Source organism: Vicugna pacos, chromosome 17 (assembly GCF_048564905.1).
Source record: "Vicugna pacos chromosome 17, VicPac4, whole genome shotgun sequence".
Classification (NCBI taxonomy): Eukaryota; Metazoa; Chordata; class Mammalia; order Artiodactyla; family Camelidae; genus Vicugna; species Vicugna pacos.
The window spans coordinates 18,453,924-18,475,080 of record NC_133003.1 but is presented as its reverse complement, the minus strand read 5'-3'; the positions used below and the strand labels follow the sequence as shown (position 1 = coordinate 18,475,080).

Below are 21,157 nucleotides of genomic sequence, written 5' to 3'. Positions count from 1 at the left end.
CAGCGTGCAGTTGTGGACTTCAGCAAGTAAAGAGGAACCTATGAATGTTGGTGGAAATGTGCGCATCAGCTCCGCAGCCGTCTGGGAGGGGCCTTGGAGCAGCAACTCCTCCGCAGCCTTGAGCATGCCTAGCATCCGAGTGCCGGTTTCTAAATACAGCTTCCCACTATAAGAACCAGAGCACCTTGGAGGAATGGTTGATTCCAGCACTGGGGCAGAAGTAGAAAGTAAGCCTAGAACAAGTTGTTTCGCTTGAAAGCAAAGAAGTGTTTAAAGAAGGATGGGAACGTGCCAGGACACAAGGCAGCCTGAAGGAGCTTCCCGGGGCCAAAACCAGGGACAGTTTGAGCATCAAAATAGTGATAGTAACAGTAGAACAGGAAACCATGAGTACCCACAGATGTAAATAAGCAAATACACTGGAAGTCTGATTTTCATCATCTCAGATTACTTGCCCATAAAATCCTTATTAATTACAAAGAGGCAAGCGTCACATCACAGTGGAGAAGCCTGGCAGACATCAGTTTAAGCAAGTGACCAGAGTAAGCGTCATCAGTAATGCGCCAAACGCAGAGCCCGCAGCACCTGAGCACCTGTCAGGCTGCAGGGAGGGGAATGCAGCCCCACCTCCATGAGATTTCTGCCCAGGAGACATCATACAAACCCAGCCTAGGGGCTTTCTAAAAAACGACTGCTCAACAATCTTCAAAACTGTTCAGGTCATGTCTCAGAAACTGTTTCAGACTGAAGGAGATTGAAGACACAGTAGCGAATGCGCCGTGTGGATCTGAACCAGACCCTTCGGCTCTCATGGACCCCACTGCAACAACTGGAGGAACTTGAGGGGTCTGAGGAGCATGTGGCAGCAACGTACCTCTTGGATGTTAGTGTCCTGCTAGGATGGTGTGCTGTGATTTCGGAGGAGAGTGACCTTGTCAGGAGGAAACACGCACTAAAGCACAAGGTAGAGGTGGGGCATCAGGTTGACAACTCACTGGAAGATAGCTCAGGGGAAAACATTCTTTGTGCTGTAGTTGCATGTTTTCTGTGAGCTCGAGAATGTTCAAAAGAAAAGTTCAGTGCTATGTCAGTCAGCCTTTTCTTCCAGGGTCCCCACCTTGCCCCATCTAGTCTGTGGAGGGATGTGCCTGCAGCCCCGCCTGGCTGGTCCCGCCCCTGTGGTCCCCAGGGCAGGAGCCTGGGGCAGGCAGCAGACACGCATGAGGCCCTTTCTGTCACATTCTGGGAGTGGGAGAGTGTTTTATATTCGCAGCCAGGCCCTCACTGAGACAGTTTGGGATCAAAGATTACACAACCTAACAGGGAGCCTTGCTTCCTGGAACTCTGGGTGGGTAGCACATGACAAGAGAAACTGAACGATTCTTTTTCCTTTTTAAAACTCTTTTGCTTTCTTGGTTTTCTCACCTCAGCTCTTTGGCAGCAGGGAAATGGGAGGAGCTTGTTTCCAAGTATAAGGCAGCCAGAGGGCCCTCCTCCTCCCCACCACCACCCCCAGTTTATCAGGAGGGCCTGATTGTTGAGGCCTGGGTATGCTGGGGAGGAGGGCCCAGAGAGGCTCTGCTGTGAGCATTCAGAGCCCGGGGATCCCTACTCCTGGTCTCATCTCACACGAGCCCTGCAGGAGCGTTGGCGGAACACGCTTGGAACTCTTAGCACCCCATCATCCACCTCTCGATATGGGATGTCCTTTTCCACTGACCTTGTCAGACGTCTCCATGTGCTTGCTTGTATAATTCCTGGGATGAGTGGGTCATTACTCTGCAAGGTAGCTGGTTCCAGATGCTCGGCTTGTTATAAAGTTATGCAGGCAGGCCCCTGAAACATCACCCTGAGGTCCCTGGCACTGGCCTCTGAACAGTCATTTAAGAGGCTAGGAAATGTTTGAAACGCGCCTTCCTGTCCCTCTCTGATTGTCTCTTCTCCATGTTCCTTCCCCTTTTCCTCCCAACTTTTCCTCTAAGATATGATTACTGTACTTTTTTTTAATCTTCTGGAAAATCACCTTGGAATAGATTTTTGCTTGTCACGATCCTCACCATGGTGCAGCTCTGAGAACAAAACGTGTTCTCAGGAGCCTGCCGGGGGCAGGGGCCGGTGTCTCCGGTGGTCAGACTGGACAGTCCTTTCAGAAAGCCACTTCTTTGTAGCCACCATGCCTCACTGGTTGCCAGTATTGAGCTTATGGCCATCAAATACCCAGGTCCCCTTGTCTACTCCCAGCTCTCCCCGGCCAGGTGAGAACCATCATTGTGACCACCTGCAGTGCACTCACCGACAGCCCTGGTGGGGTCTATGGATCTCATCCTCCCAGCATACAATGTCTCCTGCTGGCACTGTCCCTGAGGCCTCTACCAGCCAGTAGGACAGCAAGTGGGGGTGGTTTCAGCCAGAAGAACAATGCTGGGTTAATGTTCACAAATGGCCCACCCTCAGGGAAAGGTCCGAGTACTAACACATCTACCCTCAGGGCGCAGGCTTTTCCTGCCAGTTTCCCTACAGGAGGAATCATCTTGACAATAAAGCCCAGAGGCAGAAAAATCAGAAGAGTGCTCTGAAAGGTACATTTTCAAGTGGTTTTTTTTTTTTTTTCTCCTAAAGCTGTTGGATGTCTGAGTTATATAAAACTAGCTCTGGCCACCCCACCCATGTCAGCCCAAACAACAAAACTTCTGGCCCAACATGGAACCACCCCCACCCCCTACCCTGCACAGATGTTTCCTTTTAGCTCCACTGGCCCTGTGTCAACAGAAAATGTGGCCCGCCTATGGAGCAGAGAGAACTTTCCACACTCTCTTCAAAGGTACGAACATCCAGGGTGCGCATCTCCAAGAATATTGTGAGGGCAGTCTCGGCCCTTAGTCAAAACCAAAGACACATGAACGGCCTGTAACCAAGGCCTCCATGACCCTCATTTGTTCCTTGTCAAACCACGTTGGCCTGATGCTGTCGTTCATTCAAAAAAAATTGGCTCTGCCCGTGCGTGCCAGGCCCTGGGGCACACAATACTGGGGGAGGCAGTACACCACCTAGCCAAGTTCTTGGCTCCACGGGGCCCACATTCCCTGTTGTTTTTTTGTCCCTAAAGGTCAGCAGTGTCCTAGTGGGAAGAGAACTGGGAGTCCTAGATTCCAAATCGAGCTCAGACACCCAGTGCTGTCTTTTGGGGCAAGTTATTCAAGACCCAGATTCCTGCTCCATAAAATGGGGCAGTAATCACTACTCTGCCTACATAATGGGATTCTTGCAAGGAGCACGTGGAGCTGCCCTGTGAGGCAGCTGGGCCCCCGGCCCCCCGGCCCCCTCGGGGCTCCAGGGCCTCTGCCCACCCCTTTATTCCTTCCGCTCCAGGGGTGAGACAGTAAATGACCTGACCTCTAAATCTGGGAAAAACAAACTGGGCACTCACAGCCCAGTTCTGCACTTATCTGATGTCTTCAGTTACAATTGCTTACACAGGAAGAGAAAATCTGAATAGTTCTGTGGAATACTACAGATTTACATCTGCCACACTGACACCTGTCCCCTCACCCCCACAAATGGCCTTAAAAATCAACAAATATAAACCCAGTTGTGTATTTAGGGAAACTGAAGTTCCCAAATTATCACCCTAGCCTTGCGCAACCTCACCGGAAGTTTTGCTGGTCTCTTTTTCCCCTGTAGAACCCCTCTCTGTGCACCAAGTCTGCAAATGCCCCAGGGAAGGAAACGGCCAGTGACAGACTTCTCCCTTCTAAAGATCTCTCCCTTCTCTGGAATTTTTCAGAGAACAAGCTTTTGGTTTCATTGATTTTCTCCACTGATTTCCTGTTTTCAACTTCATTGATATCTATATCACTCTAATTTTTATTATTTCTTTTCCTCTGCTAAATTTGGATTTTTTTCTAGTTTCCTAAGGTGGAAACTTAGATAATTGATTTCAAATCTTTCTTCTTATATATGTACTCAACATTATAAATTTCCTTCTAAGCACTGCTTTTGCTACGTCCCACAATTTTGGTAAGTTGTGTTTTCATTTTAATTCAAAATACTTAATTTCACTTGAGACTTCTTTGACTCAGGTGTTATTTAGAAGTGTGTTGTTTAATCTGCATGCATCTTGGGACTTTCCTGCTATCTTTCTGTAATTGATTTCTAGTTTAATTCTGTTGTGGTCTGATGGCAGATCACTGTGACTTCTGCTGAATTTGCTGAGGTGTGTTTTATGGCCCAGAATCTGGTCTCTCTTGGTGAATGTTCCATGTGAGCTTGAGAAGGATGTGTGTTCAGCTGTTGATGGATGAAGCAGTCTCTAGATGCCCATTATATCCAGTTGATCAATGGTGTTGGTGACTTGAGCCCTGTCCTTACCAACTTTCTGCCTGCTCCATCTGTCCTTTTCTGGGAGGGGAGCTGCGGTCTCCAGTTACGATAGTGGATTCATGTAGTTCTTGTAGTTCTGTCAGTTTTGACCTCATGTATTTTAACGCTCTGTTGTTAGGCATGTACACATTACAGATTTGTATGTCTTCCTGGATAACTGACCCCTTTTTTCATCATGTAATGCTCCTCTTTATTCTTGATAGCTTACCTTGCTCTGAAGTCCCCTCTGTCTGAAATTAATGTATCTACTCCAGCCTTCTTCTTGATGAATGGTAATCATGGTTTTATCCTTCTTCCTCCATTTACTTTTAATCTGTGTCTCATATTTAGAGTGAGTTTCATACAGCTGCATTAATTTCTTTTTATTTGCCTGTTGGTCTCTCTGATTTGGGGAGCACTGCTTGCCCTGTGGCCTCACTTCTCTTACAGATCTGAGAAGTGCTGTGGCTTTTCCAGTTTGTTCAGTTCTAGTGCCTCCTCCTCATTTACTTCAGGGGCTCACCAGATCTGAACTTCAGGGGCCATCCTAGCGGTGAAATAGGACCACTTCGGACCTCCCTGCCAGGACATGAAACCTCCTTTCCAGCCACGGTCCTGGTGCAACACCCTCAGATCCACTCCCACTTCTATTTCCTTGGTACCTGCCAAGTCAGGTCTTGCAGTTATTCTGATAAGTACTCTTTCTTCCTGTGGCAGGGGCTGAGTTCCCTGCTCAGGCTGGGCTGTAATTAGACCCCAGTCATGGGTCTGGAGCCAGTGAGGGGAGGTGGGGCAAAGGTCGAGGAGCACTATCTCACGAGACATCTGCCTCAGGGACGTCCTTGCATGGGAAGTGGCACAGCGTTTCTTTCAGGAGATGGCTGCTGTCCTCTAGCTAGGGGTGGGGGCTTCGTCTGCCCTCCCAGAGCGTTCAGGGGAATAGGAGGGACTGAGTCCCTTTCTTTCCTGAGGGAAGCCCTGACTTTGGCAAAGGAAACCTGCCAAGGCTGCACCTTCCTTTGCAGCTCTGCCGTTCTCGCACAAGCACTGGTGCTGGGGTGAACTTCTTTATGCTTCATGTTTTTATTCCTCTTTGGTTACACTCCCAGAAGTGGAATTATTAGGTCAAAGGGCATGAAATTAAGACTTTTAATACACACTGCCAGATTATTTCCAAAAGGTTTTGAAGAGCATAGATACGCACTTGACTGGCAGTTATAAGTGAGCCTTTACTGAACAAAAACAAATTATTGTCAATATTCTGAATTTGCAGGCTTGAATTCACACAATTTGGGAGACCAAGAAATCCCAGAAACAATAAAACCAACTCGAATATTCTATAATGCTGCAGTCCTTCCGTGCCCGCCCTTACCCACCCAACCCCCAAGCCCTTAATTGCCTTTTGGCTGCCTTCAGCGCTTCTCCCTGGTATTTACTCAGCGGCCACTAAAGACAGCTCTGGTTCTGCTGGATGAAGCAGTGGGTTTCCCCATGGCAGTATTTTTCCACGTCTCTGCCTTCAGTTTTCTTGTCCCTTATTCTGGGAGGTGCAATAGTCACACATTTCCCATTAACGCTTCTCCTGGAGAGACTGTGCTCATTCGGTACTTTGTTTAGTGTGTGAGGTACACTTCTCCAGGTAGGGCGGCCTACAGGAAAGGTGTGGGCTGACAGACAGATGCTAGCATCTACCTCTCCCTTTCCTTTGCACTGTAACTGCTTAGCCAGCCAGCCCAGCTGGGTGGCTGTTGTACAGCTGGCCTGGCAAAGCCTCATCTGTCTGTCTGTCTCAACTATCTGATGTCTTTAATCATCAAAACCAAAGGTTTCTAAACTTTATTCCCACTCCAGTTGCATCTGTGCACCCCTACTGTCAACGTTCCAGTATGCGCAGTCAACCAGGGGCAGGGGGAGGAACGGGCTGACCGCTGCCTCGCTGGGAGCACTGTCATGGCGCCTGTAAGGACAATCACTGGAAAAAATGAAAAATGAAGACCCAAGCTATTCTCTCAACAGGGCAACAGTTCCAAGTCCAAGTCTAGGCAGCTGCTTCTCTCCATAGGAGAGGAGGTGCCCTGGCCATGCCGGGAGGAGGTGCCCACGCCAAGACCTCTGGAACTGGTCTGAAAGGGCTTCAGCTCACATTATGTTCTTTCCATTAGGCAGGAAATTCCTAACTCCTTACCCTGTTTGTCTAACTGAAATGCAGAGAGTAAATGCCATGGCTGAAATACCCTCCTTCATGAATCAATTCCTTCCCCAGGGCTCTCTTTAAGATTGATTGGGGAATTTCAGTTCCCCAGGGGAAAAAAAAAACACAAAGACTGCTCACCCATAAGTGGACTTAATTCGAACACACTGCACTGTGAATAGAACACAGGCTTATAGGACGAGCTTTCTGGCGCCACTAAGAATGGCCTCTCCTTCTGTCCCCGGAGTGTGAAGGGAGGCTGAGTAATCAAATGACAACATCTCTAAAGCAGCTTTCTTAATGCTCATAAACATAGAAATCTTACAAAACACCAGGGAGTGGTTATAAAACACAAAGCAATTTCAAAACAAGAGTAATAAGAAAGGTTGGCTAAGGACCAAAGTAGATGTTAAGTGCCTAGGGAGGTGGGCCGGGATCTCTTGGAGGGCAGGAAGAACTGGGCTCCCCCAGACTGGAGAAGGCTCACCAGCCAGGCGGAAGCCCTGGGTCTGCGTCTGGGGCAGAGTGCCTCCTCAATCTCCCCAACCCAGAAGCCCACAAGGTGGATTTTTTTTAATATAGTTATTATTTTGAAAGCTCAATAGGGGGAAAAAGTTGACAATATACATATCATAAGCATTTCCTTTGAACCATTTTTCTGCTAGGTCCTTATTCTAGTGTGTCTGCCACTCTGAACTTCTGCAGCAGGAGATAAACCAGTCTCCCTTGGGAGGCCCATTACCAGAGCCCTCTCGTCAGAGCAGACCTCTGGACTCAGCTGTCACTAGACAATGGTCAGACTTTCTGAGGGGTCACCGAATGGCATCTTGGCTTACAGTTGAGGAACTCTAGCGATACCAAACCAGACCAGAAAATAGACTTTAATTGTGCTTGTATAAATGTTGTCTTAAACTCATAATAGTTAAGGAAAATATATACAAACTTCAGCTTAAAGGAAAAGTAGAAAACAAACACTCTGCAGTTGGTGTCTGACTGCACATCAGCCCAGGAATCCGACTTTCTGTCTCTTGGGCCCCAGGCTCTCCTCCTTGTGTAGCAGGCTCTGCAGGGACGCGTGCAGCACCTTGCCCACGCGCTTGCCGGTCTGCAGGACAGAGAAGGGACAGAAGAGGGCCAGGCCCGCTTGTGAGGCAGACACATGCTGACCAAGAGAGGCTCCCCTTCCTGCCAGCTAGCCATTCTAAAGCGGCACACGTCCCATCTGCCTTATAGGTCTTTTATCTCATTAAACAAACAATACAGAAACAAACCCCAAACCCTGACAACATAATAGTTACATTCTGGAAGACCCTCCATTCCAAAAAAAAAAAAAAGATGCCAACCCTCAGGCAGCAAGCAGGAAGCGGCAAAGTCCACCTCGGTCATTAGCTGCTGCCACTAAGAGCAGCTGAACTGTCAACCAGTTGGACTTGCTGACAGCTGAGTCTCACTGTACTGCAGTGAGGAGACCCAGGGAGACCAGAGAATCCCATCTGATGAAGGAACAGGTGGTGCTGAGGACCTGTGTTAACAAGCAGTTTTTGATTTACCTGCCACCAAAGATCTGCTCAGATGGGACCAAAGTCAATACCTGGATAGGGTCTTTGATGTCACTACCATGCAGAGATGTTAAAGGCAAGAATGTTGGAATCAAGACACATCAAGAGGTTGGACAACCCAGAGATTTCCTAGTTAGCCCCTACACAGCATAACAGGAGGGGGCCCTCACAAACAAAAAACCCTACAAAACAAAAATCTTTCTTTATGCAACTGTTATTCTGTCTCTCGGCTCATGAACATTTTAAGAACACAGTGAACCAATTACAAGTCTCCATCTCATCAAGTCTTTCACGTTCCCATAGCAGTTTTAAGTTCACCTGTGCCTCTGGTTCCATCCCGACAACATCAGGGGGAAACACACCCAGGCCTCACCCTCACCCCAGTCCTCCTTGTCACAGGTGTCGCCTCCCCAGGGCTCTGTGCCTTCTCCCCTGGCCCCTGACTATAACACGGGATGAGACTTCAAGTATTACTGAAAACTCATATAAAGAGAAGATCTCAGTCTAAAGGCGGGGAAGTGAGCAAATCTGTGAAATGCAAAGTCAGGGTTAAGGTCCAGAGTGACTTTGGAAAGATTTTTATCCTAACATCAAAAAAAAATGTCCAAGTTGATCAAATAGGGGTACTGCTTATTCATATACATGAAGGCGGGGAGAGGAGACAGAGAGGACACCAGAACTTGAGAGGTCTGAACCTGGACCTGCAGGAAAGAGACCGCAGAGGTTAGGGGCGGAGCCGCAGGACAACCTGAGGTTCTCAGCTTTACCATGAGCAGCATCTCTGGGTTGCTGCATCCTCGTACGAGAGAAATGGGGAGACAGGGCCAGAGGCTGTGGTCCCCCTGCAGACCTCACTCCCCGAGCCCCAGGGAGGAGGAAGCTCAGCTCCCTGGACAGTGCTCTGGTTCTCCCTCCATCCACAGCAGCCAGAGCCCACCTGGGTCATGAGGTTATTAAAATAGCTCATGGCTCAGGGGGACTCTGGGGGCACAGTCTGGGTTTGAATCCTAGCACCAGCATTTAAGAGCTGTGAGGCCTGCAGGCAAGTTACTGATCGTCTACATGCCTCAATTTTCCTCATCTATAAAAATAAGGGTAATACCAGTTGTTACCTCACAGGTTTGTTGAGGAATAAATGATGTGATACATTTAAAGCACTAGAAACAGGGTGGGACGTGAAGTAAGCACACAACGAATGTGAGCTGTTATTTATTGTTTTTGTTGTTGTTTAGAGCCTGGAATTCTCATCAGACTCTCCTGAGGGGGATGAGGGGGGAGTTCCCTCTAAAACAAGATTTGGGAGGCACTCGTCTAGAGAGGCCTTTGGTAGAACTTGTAAAGCATTTTAAGAGCTTTAGTTTCAGAACACCTGATGCCATGCACAGCTGGAGACACTGGAACTCGGGGTGCTTAATGCAGATCCAGACAGAGTGAGAGTTGACAGTGCAAACTGCGATGTGTCAGTGCTTCCCCACTACATGGCCTGCCTACCCCTCATGACACGGCAGCAGCAGACACTACTGCTGTTGTTAGCCCCTCTCTGCAGATGAGGGAGCTGGGGCCCAGGCCACATTCGCAGCCTGGGCAATCTGGCTTCAGAGCTCACGCTTGCGTCCTCAACACTGTATACATGGCCCATTTTTGCTCTCAAATAAGATGACAAAAAAAAAGACATCAAGCACGTAGAGTCTTCAATGAGAATCACTGTTTCTGGGAATGAAGGAAGAGTGTAGACGGCAACCTTCGTGCTGTTAAGCAGTGACCTCTGGGCACGTGTTGTGACACAGAGATGACTTACAACAAAACCTCCCAGGGCTGGTCAGTCTATTCCTGGCAAGTCAGTCAGTTAATCAGTCTCAAAGTCCTCAAAAGCTTCTGGAGAGTTGAAGTGGACACGACGGAAGGAAGGTCTGGGAAGACATGAGTGAGTGCGACCTGGTCCCTGCTGCAGAGGGGTTTTCAGGCCAGTGAGGTAGACACACGGATCAGTCAGTAACCAGTTGGTACGGAGCAGCTGGAAAGTGCCCTAATGGTGCTGCCAGACGGGCTGAGGAGCCCTGAGAGGAACGTGCACCCGAGACAGTCAGGAGGATTTCCCACCGTTCCTATTCGCCTCCCTTTAAACACTTCTGGACCCACAAGAATGGGGAGATGGCCATCCTTCAGCCCCTGGCTCTACCTCTGCTCACTCCCTTCAAGGGACAGGAAGCAGACAGCCAGGAATTCAGCTCCCTCATCAAATCACAAAGGCTTGAAATTTTGGAGTTATAAGTGACTCTTTACATTATCAGTCCAACATTCTCATTTAGAAACGTGGACCTGGGGATCAGAGAGGGAGAGGATAAGCGAATATTACGGGCAGGTCACTACCTCCCAGCCCACAGCCCCCACCGCCACCGCCAGTACCCTTGGCTTGCTCAGTGACATCCAGCTCACACCAGCTGTTCCCCACACTCCTAGCCTGGGGTGAAGTGGGTAAATGGGGAGAATTCCCGCAGTGTGACCAAGAGGGCAGGAAGCAGCAAGCACTCCCAGCCAGGTCCTGGCCTCGGAACCAGAGTCTCACCTCCATCATCTCGAAGATGCTCTCTGGGTCCAGGCTGCCCTTCCCTACTTTCCTCATGCATGTCACGACTCCTTTGCTGGTCACGGACACCAGCAAGCTGGCCAAAGAGCAGGCCTCCTCCTGAAGAGTAGCATCTACCACGTGCCGATAGCCAATCTGCAGGGACAGGGCAGCAGTGCACACATGTGGGTGACACACGTCCCAGACCCCCCACCCCTGAGAGCCTCATGAAGGGAATATCAGCACCAGCAAGGAACCTGCACGGCCCATTCTGAATCTTATTTTAGATTCTGCTCATATGGAAAATATCTGAAGCAATGTTCAATCATTCTGTCACAGGCCACTGTGTAAGCAGTGCAATGGAAGCATGAAATGGAAATATAGGCGTAGGGGGAAGGTGGTTAGAATTATAATTCAGAGACCAAGTCAGAGGCCCCCTGGATGTTTCACTGAAGACAAAGATGGATCAAGAGGGCCCATGCTGAGGGACGTGCTCAAGGATGAGTCAAGGGCAGGCACCTCTGGTCATCCCAAAGCTTCACTATACTCCATGCTCATGAAGTGATTCTGGTGGAATTAAACCTGACCCGCTCTGTCCGATTTTTATATAATGAAACCTTCGTGTAATCAGTGACAGTCTCAGCCAAAACAGGCCCTCTGCACAGTCCTGGGCGGGGCAGCCACACGTCAGCATCAGCTGGGTGTTTGGCTCCACAGGCCTCGGTGCTAATGTGAAACCTCATGACGCATCAGAGACCCAGGCCCTGCTCCAACCCCCTCATTTCATAGATGTGCACATTAGGGCCCACAGAGGGGATAGCGTTCGCCTTTCAACCACCCTTTTACCACTCAGCCAGCCTAGACACCATAGAGTTGAGAGTACTGAAGCTAATATGCATTCAGGATGTTTCACTGTAATGCCTGGCAGGCAGGAGGAGCTTAACCAACTTTGGCTACTATTACTGTGAAGCTGCTCATGTGCCCCTGGGACTCCGTATCTTCCAGTTAAAAAGAAAAGAAAGAGCTGCTCATGGTAGTGGTCTCTATATTAGAAAATTACTGAGTTTGGGTTAATACTGCTTCAGTATGGGTCATGAAACTATAACTTCCCAACCTATTAAGTAACCTTGGGGTTGAAGAAGACCCACAGGGAAGACAAAAACCATGAGATATAAGCTCATACCTTACACAGGGTGACGATACAAGGGACATTCTCTACGCTGAGCCGGATGCAGTCATAAGGGTCATCAGACAGTTCAATGTCCTTCGACCCCTCTTCATCCTCCAGAACACGAACTTTTGGTATCCTAGAAGCAGAAGCATAATTAAAATCCCCATTTACTGAAAAGAAGGATGACAACTTCTTTTTCTTGAGTTGCAATCCCTGTGTCCCACCAGGCATGCTTGTCCTCCCTATGATCCCTGCCAAAAATGTACAGGTGACACTGAGTGCAGTGGGGAAAGGAGGCCTTTTAAAAAATGATGCAGAGGAGAAGGCTAGACAGGGCTAGGGGATTAAGAGTCACAAACTAGTACGTATGAAATACATAAGCTGCAAGGATATATTGTACAGCGCAGAGAATATACCCAGTATTTTATAATAACTTTAAATGGAGTATAATATATAAACATACTGAAATCACTATGTTGTACACCTGAAACTAATGTAATATTTAAATGAATAAAACCTCAGTAAAAATACATTTTAAAAATAAAATTAAAAATCATGCTTAATTAGCCAGATATCTAAAAATGAATCCCAATCCCTACTTCACACTATACACAAAAATCCATACTAAATGGACTGAACATGTGAAGGTGAAAGATAAAAAAATAAAGCTTTTAGAAGAAAAACTAAGAACATCTTCATGATCTGAGTAGACAAAGATTTATTGGACATAAAATGCTTATCATAAAGGGGAAAAATAACAGATTCAATTATATTATAATTGAATACACACACACACACACACACACACGCGCGCACGCACATCTTGGAGATACTGCAGGTTTGGTTCCAGACTGCTGTAATAAAGCAAGTCACATGAATTTCTGGTTTCCCAGTGCATATAAAAGTTATGTTTACACTATAGCGTAGTCTACTAAGTGTGCAATAGCATGTCTAAAAAACCCAATGTGCATACCTCAATTGAAAAAGACTCTATTACTAAAAATGCTAACCATCATCTGAGCCTTCTTGCGAGTCGTAATCTTTTTGCAATATTAACATCAAAGATCACTGATCACATGTCACTATAACAAATAAAGGAATAATGAAAAATATTGCAAGAATTATCAAAATGTGACTCAGAGACATGCAGTGAGAAAATGCTGTCAGAAAAATGGCACTGATAGACTAGCTCTATGCTGTGTTGCCACAAATCTTCAATTTGTCAAAAAACACAGTATCTGCTAAGCACAATCAAGTGAAGTGCAGTAAAACAAGGTCTGCCTCTGTGTGTGTGTCTAACATAATATGTATTAAGATTATGAACTTCTGTTTGTCAAAAGGCATTTGGAAACCAAAAAATAATTCAGAGTAGAGAAAATATTTCTATGAGTGTGTGTGTGTATAAACCGACATACTACATAAAGAATTCCTACCAAACAAAGACAGATGACCCAACAGAAAAATGGACAAAAGACTTAAACAGGAGCTTTGCAGAAGAGGCTATTCACATAGCCAGTAAACATACAGAAAAGTACGCAACTTAAATGTCCATCAGGGAAGTGCAAAGTAAAACTACAATATGATACCAGGACATACCCATCAGAATGGCTAGTATTAAAAAGACAAAAAAATCCAAAGGTTGGCAAAGAAGTGGAGCAACCCAGACTCTATACATTGCTGGTGGGAGTACCATTTGGTCAAAGCACTTTGGAAAACTGTTTTGCAGAATCGACTGACATTATTTGCAAAAGCTCAAAACTGGAAACTACCCAGCTGTCCATCAACAGAAGAATGGATAAATGAACTGTGACATATTCATACAGTGGAACACGATTCAGCAAAAAGCAAACTATGACTCCTGGCCACAACACAGATGCCACAAAACCTAATGCTCAGCGAACAAGGCAGACATGAGAGAGAAAGCACTGCGTGATTCCATTTATGTCAAGCACAAACCAAGGGCTGTGGTTATCCTCAGTGGGTGCAGTGACTGCATGGGGGTACAGGGTGAGAGGGCTTCTGGGGAACTGGCAATGTTCTGTTTCTTGAGCTGGGTGCTGGAAATATACTTAAGCCATAAAGTCTATTCACTCCACTGTGGGGTGGAGGAGCAAGGAAGGAAGAGGTGGTCCACCCAGCTACTGTAATACAAACAGTGTTGGTGCATTTCCCTGTGCCTCTAACAAAAGCTGGCTATGATTCACCCCTGCTGGCCGTCCCTACACAAGCCAATGTCAGTGCAGAGGAGTTTCAGCCAGAGAATGTCCACAAGAACCAAGGAGTCCTGCTAGGGTCTGCCCCAGGTGACGTCTCCATGTCAGGGGTCCCCTGGGTCTAAGTACTAAGTAATATCCTATTTGAACAAGTCAGGTAACCAGTTTGAATTGTGGTATGGTAAAAAATAAGCACCTGTGTGCATGCGCGTGCACACACACACACTCCTTCCTACCCCTCTGGCTACATCGTGGTTCAGTAGAAGGGCTAGCAAATGCTGTCTAGAGAATGGCCTTAACCTTTCCAGAGGGCCCTGACTGTACAGAAGGTCTCTCCACACACCAGGGGGTCCCAGTGCCTTGCGGGGTCTCCATTTCTTGCTGCCTGCAGGGCTGTTCTTGCTCTGGGCACGAGACTGATGGCTGTGCACATGACAGGTGTCCTCCCCAACCCGAGCAGCTGGGTGTGACTATCCTGGTGTACAGTTTGCCCAACACCTCCCCTATAGCCAAAAGCCTCATCTGGCTCTACTCTTTCTTTTTGCCCTGGTGCCCATGGAAACCAGCTAGCAGATGGGGAGTAAGTTCTGAGGCTTGAGGGACAACAGATGGCAACTTCCTTTCTTCTCCAGCAGAGCCCAAGCCCAGGCTGCTGCTACGGGCATCTGGTACTCGAGCCCTCACAGTGGCCACGGTGCCAGGCATACCCTCGACTAGTCTCAGCCAGGGGTCTAGTGGCACAGCTAAGGGTGGGACTCTTCAGCTTTCTTTCTCAACAAATATTCCATCCTGCAATTTCTGATCTACCTTTATTTAATTCTGTTTTTGTTTTAAATTATGCAGGTAGTCTAAATTCACCAGCAAAAAACTCTTAAGATGCAGATAAATTTTAAATCGCCCATAATATGAGCACTGGAAAATAATCACAATGACCATTTGGGGACAGGCATACGTACAGACATAGTCATATGCTGCTGTGTAGATTTCAGTCCCCTATGTTGGGACATTCATGTTGTTTTCAACTTCTCACCATTACAAAGAAGCTGTGATGAGCATCTTCGAATAACATCTTTGCTCACTTACCCAGTTACTCCTCTAGGCTATATCCCTAGGAGTTTCTAATCCTTATTTTCAAATACCCCAGGATCCCCCATTACCATAATGTAAGTTCTCTCACAGACTGAACACTCCCCTCCACAGACTTATTTTCAAATGCTGCGAACTTTCCCCCAAAGAGCCTTGTGCATAGAGAGGAAAAGAGCTGTATCATCAAACGGTCAGAGGAAACGTCAACTGCAGAGCAGCTAAGGGCCATGTCCCGAGCTCCACAGCTGTGTGTGCGAGGCTGAACCACCACCATTTCCTGCTCCTAACTCACCGAACAGCAGGCTGCTACCTGCTTCTAGAACATTCACGTGTCCAACCAAGGAATACGTGAGCACCTACTACTGGTATACGAGTCCGACTTGCATACAGTTCCCGACGAGGAATACGTCAGGCTGTGTTCACGGCGCTGGGAGACACCAGAGTGCAAAGCAGGCAAAGCCCCTGCCCCCGTGGAGCTTCTTCTAGCAACAGTATTTAGACAGTGGATCTTGTACTGTTTCTACTCTTTTTGCTGCTCTGTAGTTCTCTAATATTTTTCTACATGGTACATGTTTACTTATGAAAATAATAATACAAAAAATAAACACAGAAATATACGCATCTATTTAGTTATAACTTATAAAATCTGTTTTCTGGAGCTTAACATTAAATAGCACCATTCTCAATGCTGAAGCCCCCTGTTCTCGTCTACGAGCTTCTGTGGAAATGCCCTCAGTGTTGTGTTCCATCACAAGTGTCTGCTCAGGTTCTCCGCGGTCTCATGGGGCTGTTTCCAGAAGGACCTACCTTGTATTGAAGAGGGCAGCCTTCACCGCAATGGAGATGGCATCAAACAAATTTCCACCACATTCCAGCAGCTAAGGGAGAGGGGGAGTGAGGGAGGAAGAAAGAGCAAGCGTTATTTCTTACTTTAATTATTATCCCAATGAAAGGACACCAGTTCCTAAGAAATGCTGATCAAGTGTTTATAAAAATAAAGACAAGAACTCGTGGCTGCTCACGGGCCCACTGACACACACGGTGTCATCACTCTAACTGCAGGCACTGCCTCGCCAGGGCTGTGCTTACAGGGGCCATGTGTGCGAGGTCACAGTTGCCCTGATGTGGTACCATTGCTCAGAAGCCTCAGCCTGCAGTGAAGCCCCTCAGCCAGTTGGGCCTGTGCTGCAGGGGGAGCTGATCACCCGTATTTTGCCCCAGATAACCCCCAGCTGCACTGCAAGTGTTACTCTCATCTTTGTGACATATGCTTGGCCTCCAGACAAGCACTGATGCCGCGGGTCATGTTGCTCAGTGTCGTTACTACTGCATGTGGTTACCAGTACACCTCTGATGCTCAAACTCCATGTACTACATTAAGCATAATAAAAACTAAGGTCTGTCACACGTTTTCACCCATGAGCAAAAGTGTTGACTGCATTTATGTGTGCTCATCCAGCAGGGGAGGTCAGAGTCATTATTAAGTGGAAGGCAACACGTCCTTCTTCCTTATTTTAAAGAAGCCTTGGCCTGAGGTTATGGAATAAAGCCAGCAGGAAAAGAGGAGAGGAAGTCACATGGAGAAGGAATAGTCATATGTTTCTTTGTGTGTTTGTTTAGAGTCTGTCTCCTCTTCATCTGAACTGTAAACTCCTGAGGCTGGACCCTGTTGGCTTTGCTCGTTCCTGTATCTTCTGAGCCCAGTAGAAGGGCTGCCGGGAAGGAGGAGCCTGGTGATTATTTCTGGAAGAAAGGCAGACCCTAAGCCTTGGCCTTCCATACTAAGAATCAACAACCATACCTGGCACGTCTCACTCACGCACCTCATTCACATGGTACAAACTCAGTTCCCACCTTTAAGCTTTCCAGGCAAACTTCCAGTGCAGACGCCGTCTTTCCTACAGCCTTCTATAGTCACTGCTTATTAGAATGCAATCCTACTGGCCTTGTAACAGCAGCATGTTTGTCTAGCAGCTGGACTAGCTCTCCTGTCCCCTGGTTCAGATACAGGCTGCCACATGGCACTGAGCTCTAGCTGGACTCCTGACTGGACCGTCTGGTTTGATTCCTGTCTGCGCTGGTTAACTGCATGACCCTGGGTGGTACCTAACCTCGTAAGCATTAACCACATGTTTATAAATAAATATTCATCTCCTCTTTCATTTTCCCACTGTTGTCCTCGCAGACTGTCAGTGTGGGACTGCCCGTCCTGCATCTTCACTGCTGACAGCCCAGGTCCCTAACCCTGGCTGTGCATCCGAGTTGCCCGGGAAGCTAATCAAACATGCAGGGGGAGGCCCTGGAAACTGCAGTTTACTCCAGGCCAGCGGTGGTCCTGATGGCCAGCCAGGGCTGAAGACCGCTGTTTTACACCCTGCTGCCCACAGCATCTGCCTCATGCAGAGAAAGTGCTAGATAAATGCTGGTGTCTGCTCTAGCAGCTGTGAAGCCTCTGAGCTGCAGAGGACCCGGAGACCACCTCGGCCAACCCTTCCCTGACAGTTGGGGATACCGAAGCCCCCCACTTACAACAAAGCGGCCTGACTCCCAGTCAGTGTTCTTTCTACTGTCCTGCACCACGTCCTGTGCACAAACTTTGATTTTCAACACTCTAGCTGATCACCAGGAGATGAAATCGACAGGGCAGAATGCTGAGCCCCGAGTAACTGCTGAGGGGGCCCCCCTGAAGGGCAGACACCGATCAGCCTGCCCGCCTCCGCAGGGTGCAAGAGCACGCCCACTGCAGTCCTCGCCCGCCTGCCCCAGCTCCTCATGGGGCACCACACGATGGGGAACCCAGGCCGAGCAGCAGGGGTCTGACAGTCTTCTCTGCTAGTTGCTGGCTATGTGTCCTCTGAGCTTCGGTTTCCCTCTCAGTGAAACAAAGCCATACTTTCCTACAGGGTGGCTGTGAGAACTAAATGACCCCACACCCTTACCATCCCCAGCACATAAGCGGTGCTCACAGACCTCCTCTCCGCTGCCAAGCAGGCCCAGCCTAGCAAGAATCTTTCTGCTAAACACAGTGGCACAGCTGACAAGCAGGGGGAGAGTTGAGGGGGTGATGCAGAGACCCAAAGCGGCCTGACTGGGCTGTCTGAACAAGCCCAGGCGAGCTGAGAGGAGAGCAGAGGGTGTGGGGCATCTAGTGTTACAGAGAGACTGGACTGTGATCCCACAGCAGGTCGTAGGTGTCCACCCTCAGCAGGGAAAAGATCGCTCCTGTAACAGAGGTGGGGAAGGAGCAGAGCAGGAGAAGGCGAAGGAAGACACATTTGGTCACAAACGCACCTCCCCATGCTGTCTGTACGACAGAGTCCTAACAGTTATCCCACTTTGAGATAAAAACAATGCCAATAAAGAACTATGAAGAGCAAAGAAGAGTGAAGTTTCTATGAAGTGAAATTTCTACTTTAATAACACAACTGGGTAGAAAAACAGTACTGGAAATTGGCTCACCTGAATGTACTAGGTTCAAGTACTTGTGTCTGCAGTAAAGTGAAAACATGGAAGGCTGCCCAGGGAAGACCTGTTTGAAAGACGGGCTCTGCCTGAGGACTCTTCAGACCAGTTGGTAAAAAGAAATCACAGGAGATTCAATTTTCACAATCCCAGTGACAAGACTGGATTTCCACCATCTTACTCCAAACATGGACTCGGTGTATTCAGTACATTTTTAGATGTAGGACAAAAACTTAGTCTCCAAACAAAAGCCTATCCCCCATCTCACATGCATGAAGCACATTCCCATCAAGGCTGAAAGCAAACATTTGCTCTCATGGAAAGAACCACCGCTCCACAGGTATGAATTATGTGATTGACAAAGAGTCATCTACCTCGTTAATAACATAATTTTTAAAATGCTTTCCTAATTCATAAAAACTTGTCTGAGGATGACATTTCAAAAGCTCGTATCTTCTTCCAAAATAAATAAAATATTTAAAACAATTTTTAAGGAAGAAATCCTAATGTAAAAAGTCTTAAAAAGACAGGTTTGCGGGTGACCCTGACACACTCCTGCTCACCGTACATCCCTGCTCACGAAAGAGGCTGCTGGTTCTAAGCTGAAATGACGCCCCTATGATGTTCACGAGTTTTGCTAGAGCCTTCACTGAAAGAACAGGCTTCTTGACTGAATCAAAAGTGGACCAGACCCCTCACTGAGCCAGCCTCCTACCAAAGCACAGGCATGCAGGTCTGCACCTCCGTGGGCAGCTGTGAAGCCTGTCTCCTATCGGTAATGACTGTAGGCTGCCATTTCCCACCTCTTCAAAACCAGGACCTACAAAACTACCTTGGTTGTAAGAATTACATTACAAGGTGCATCCTGTTTATCAGAGATGAGAAAAAGCAAATGGACTTGTAATTTCATTATTTTTACCCCCCATTAATGTCAGCATTCAGAACAGCCCTAACCTGCTGGACGCTGGTAACCACTGCTGTCTTTTGGCCAGCCGTGCTCCATCCATCATCAAAGTAATTTAAAAGTATCCAGAAAACCCTGCCCTGTTTCATGCAGGGCCAACAATTAGAGATAGCCGAGCTGTTCCTTGTCACAAAGTTCACTATCAGCCCACAAGATTGGCTTTATCTTCAGATTCATTAAAGAATCCATCTGGTCAATGGCTTAGCCCCATGCCCTCGATATGAAATGGAAGACGTAGCCACTAATCTCAGGGTTCATAAAATTAAATGAAAAGGAATAAAGCAGGTCCAACGATAGCCTGTACCTGAGCAAGCAACTGGCCACATTAATTATAGCTATGAGAGAAGTTACTGTCAAGTCCCAAAGACTGGGTGGACGAGTACTTGGGAGGCAAGCAGCGGGAAGGAAACGGAGGGCTCCACTAGGAAGACTCCTGCAGGTGCAGAATCTGGAGGGAGGAGGCAGGGTTCTTACTGGGGAAATGAGGGACTCAGACAAGGTGGGCTGCAGGCTGTTTTCAAGGGAGAATGGCTTGGTGAGGTCAAGAGCCAGCACGGGCATTAAACAGACTTGGCTTTGAGGCCAAGTCACAAACTGAGACCTCCTGGGCCAGTTACTTTACCTCTCTGTGTCTTAGTTGCCTCACTTATAAATGGCACTTATAAAGTGCCTACTTGCAAAACATTTGTAAAGGTTCAATGAAAATGCATGTCAAGAGCCCATCACCTTTCCATGCAGAATATGCCAGCTTGTCTTATCTCTGCCCATCAACTCTGTCTAGCACCATCTAGAGAGCACCTCTTGTTTTCTTCTTCCTGACAACCTCTGTGGATAACTTTAGGTGCTACAATGATATGACTGTAACTTTACTGTAGGATGGTATTATACGTGTGCTACTACACATGTTGCATTTAATTTTAAAAATTATTACAGGAGACCAATCTTATCCCAACAGCCTCACCCTGGAAACTGAAAGTATCCACTTGAAGAGGGAAAAAACACTGAGGGGAAAGTAGGCCAACTGGCCTCCAACAAAGGTGGAGTGTGGCCAAGTAAGTACAGCAATGCGATACTTACCAGCACGTCCACATAGAGAATCCAGCAGTGCTCCCGGGGGCTGATGCACAGGGACTTCAGGTCGACGCTGCTCTTATTGTTAAATATGCGGTAGAGGGTGTTAGCAATCTCTGTGCCAAGGTCATCACCTCCTCGACCTTCAAATTCAGGAGTAGCATTGGCTGAACTGTATGAAAGGGCAAAGGAAAAGGGGTGAGTCTTTGCAAAGGCAAAGAGCAAAGGGGCAGACTTTATTCCAGTTTCCTTGTGGGATGTTGGAAGAACCAGCGCTATGAGGAAAGTCACTGAAAGGAGGAAAGGATGGCATCTGTCACTTTCCCAGCCTCCAGACACATCGCCACTATGCCCTGCATGCGTCAGTGTGTGTGATAGGAGTTCCCACTGACTTCTAACAGAAGCCATCCTTACCCAGAGAGAAACAGGAGCATTGGTCAAGTGAACCTCGGCCAGAAACAGTGTATCTGGAGAGTATAATAAAGTGTCTCCTCTGGCAGGCCCAGGAAGCCAGG

The 21,157-nt window shown here is 47.6% G+C and overlaps 1 protein-coding gene across 3 annotated transcripts in view; it reads right to left on the bottom strand.

Moving 5' to 3' along the window:
• Positions 1 to 7,415: 7,415 nt before the first annotated feature.
• Positions 7,416 to 21,157, bottom strand: part of EXOSC7 (exosome component 7) — a 30,857-nt gene continuing 17,115 nt past the window's right edge. Inside the window, exons 4-8 of one of the 3 annotated variants that reach the window (XM_015236219.3) lie at positions 20,649 to 20,814; positions 15,953 to 16,023; positions 11,859 to 11,982; positions 10,676 to 10,831; positions 7,416 to 7,655 (exon numbers count right to left, since the gene is read on the bottom strand). In XM_015236219.3, the coding sequence (XP_015091705.2) occupies positions 7,551 to 7,655; positions 10,676 to 10,831; positions 11,859 to 11,982; positions 15,953 to 16,023; positions 20,649 to 20,814 (622 nt within the window). In that variant the 3' untranslated portion in view covers positions 7,416 to 7,550. Of the gene's footprint in view, positions 7,656 to 7,933; positions 10,167 to 10,193; positions 10,429 to 10,675; positions 10,832 to 11,858; positions 11,983 to 15,952; positions 16,024 to 20,648; positions 20,815 to 21,157 lie in introns of those variants that run through there. The other 2 variants (XM_072941114.1, XM_072941115.1) reach the window with 2 other exon arrangements.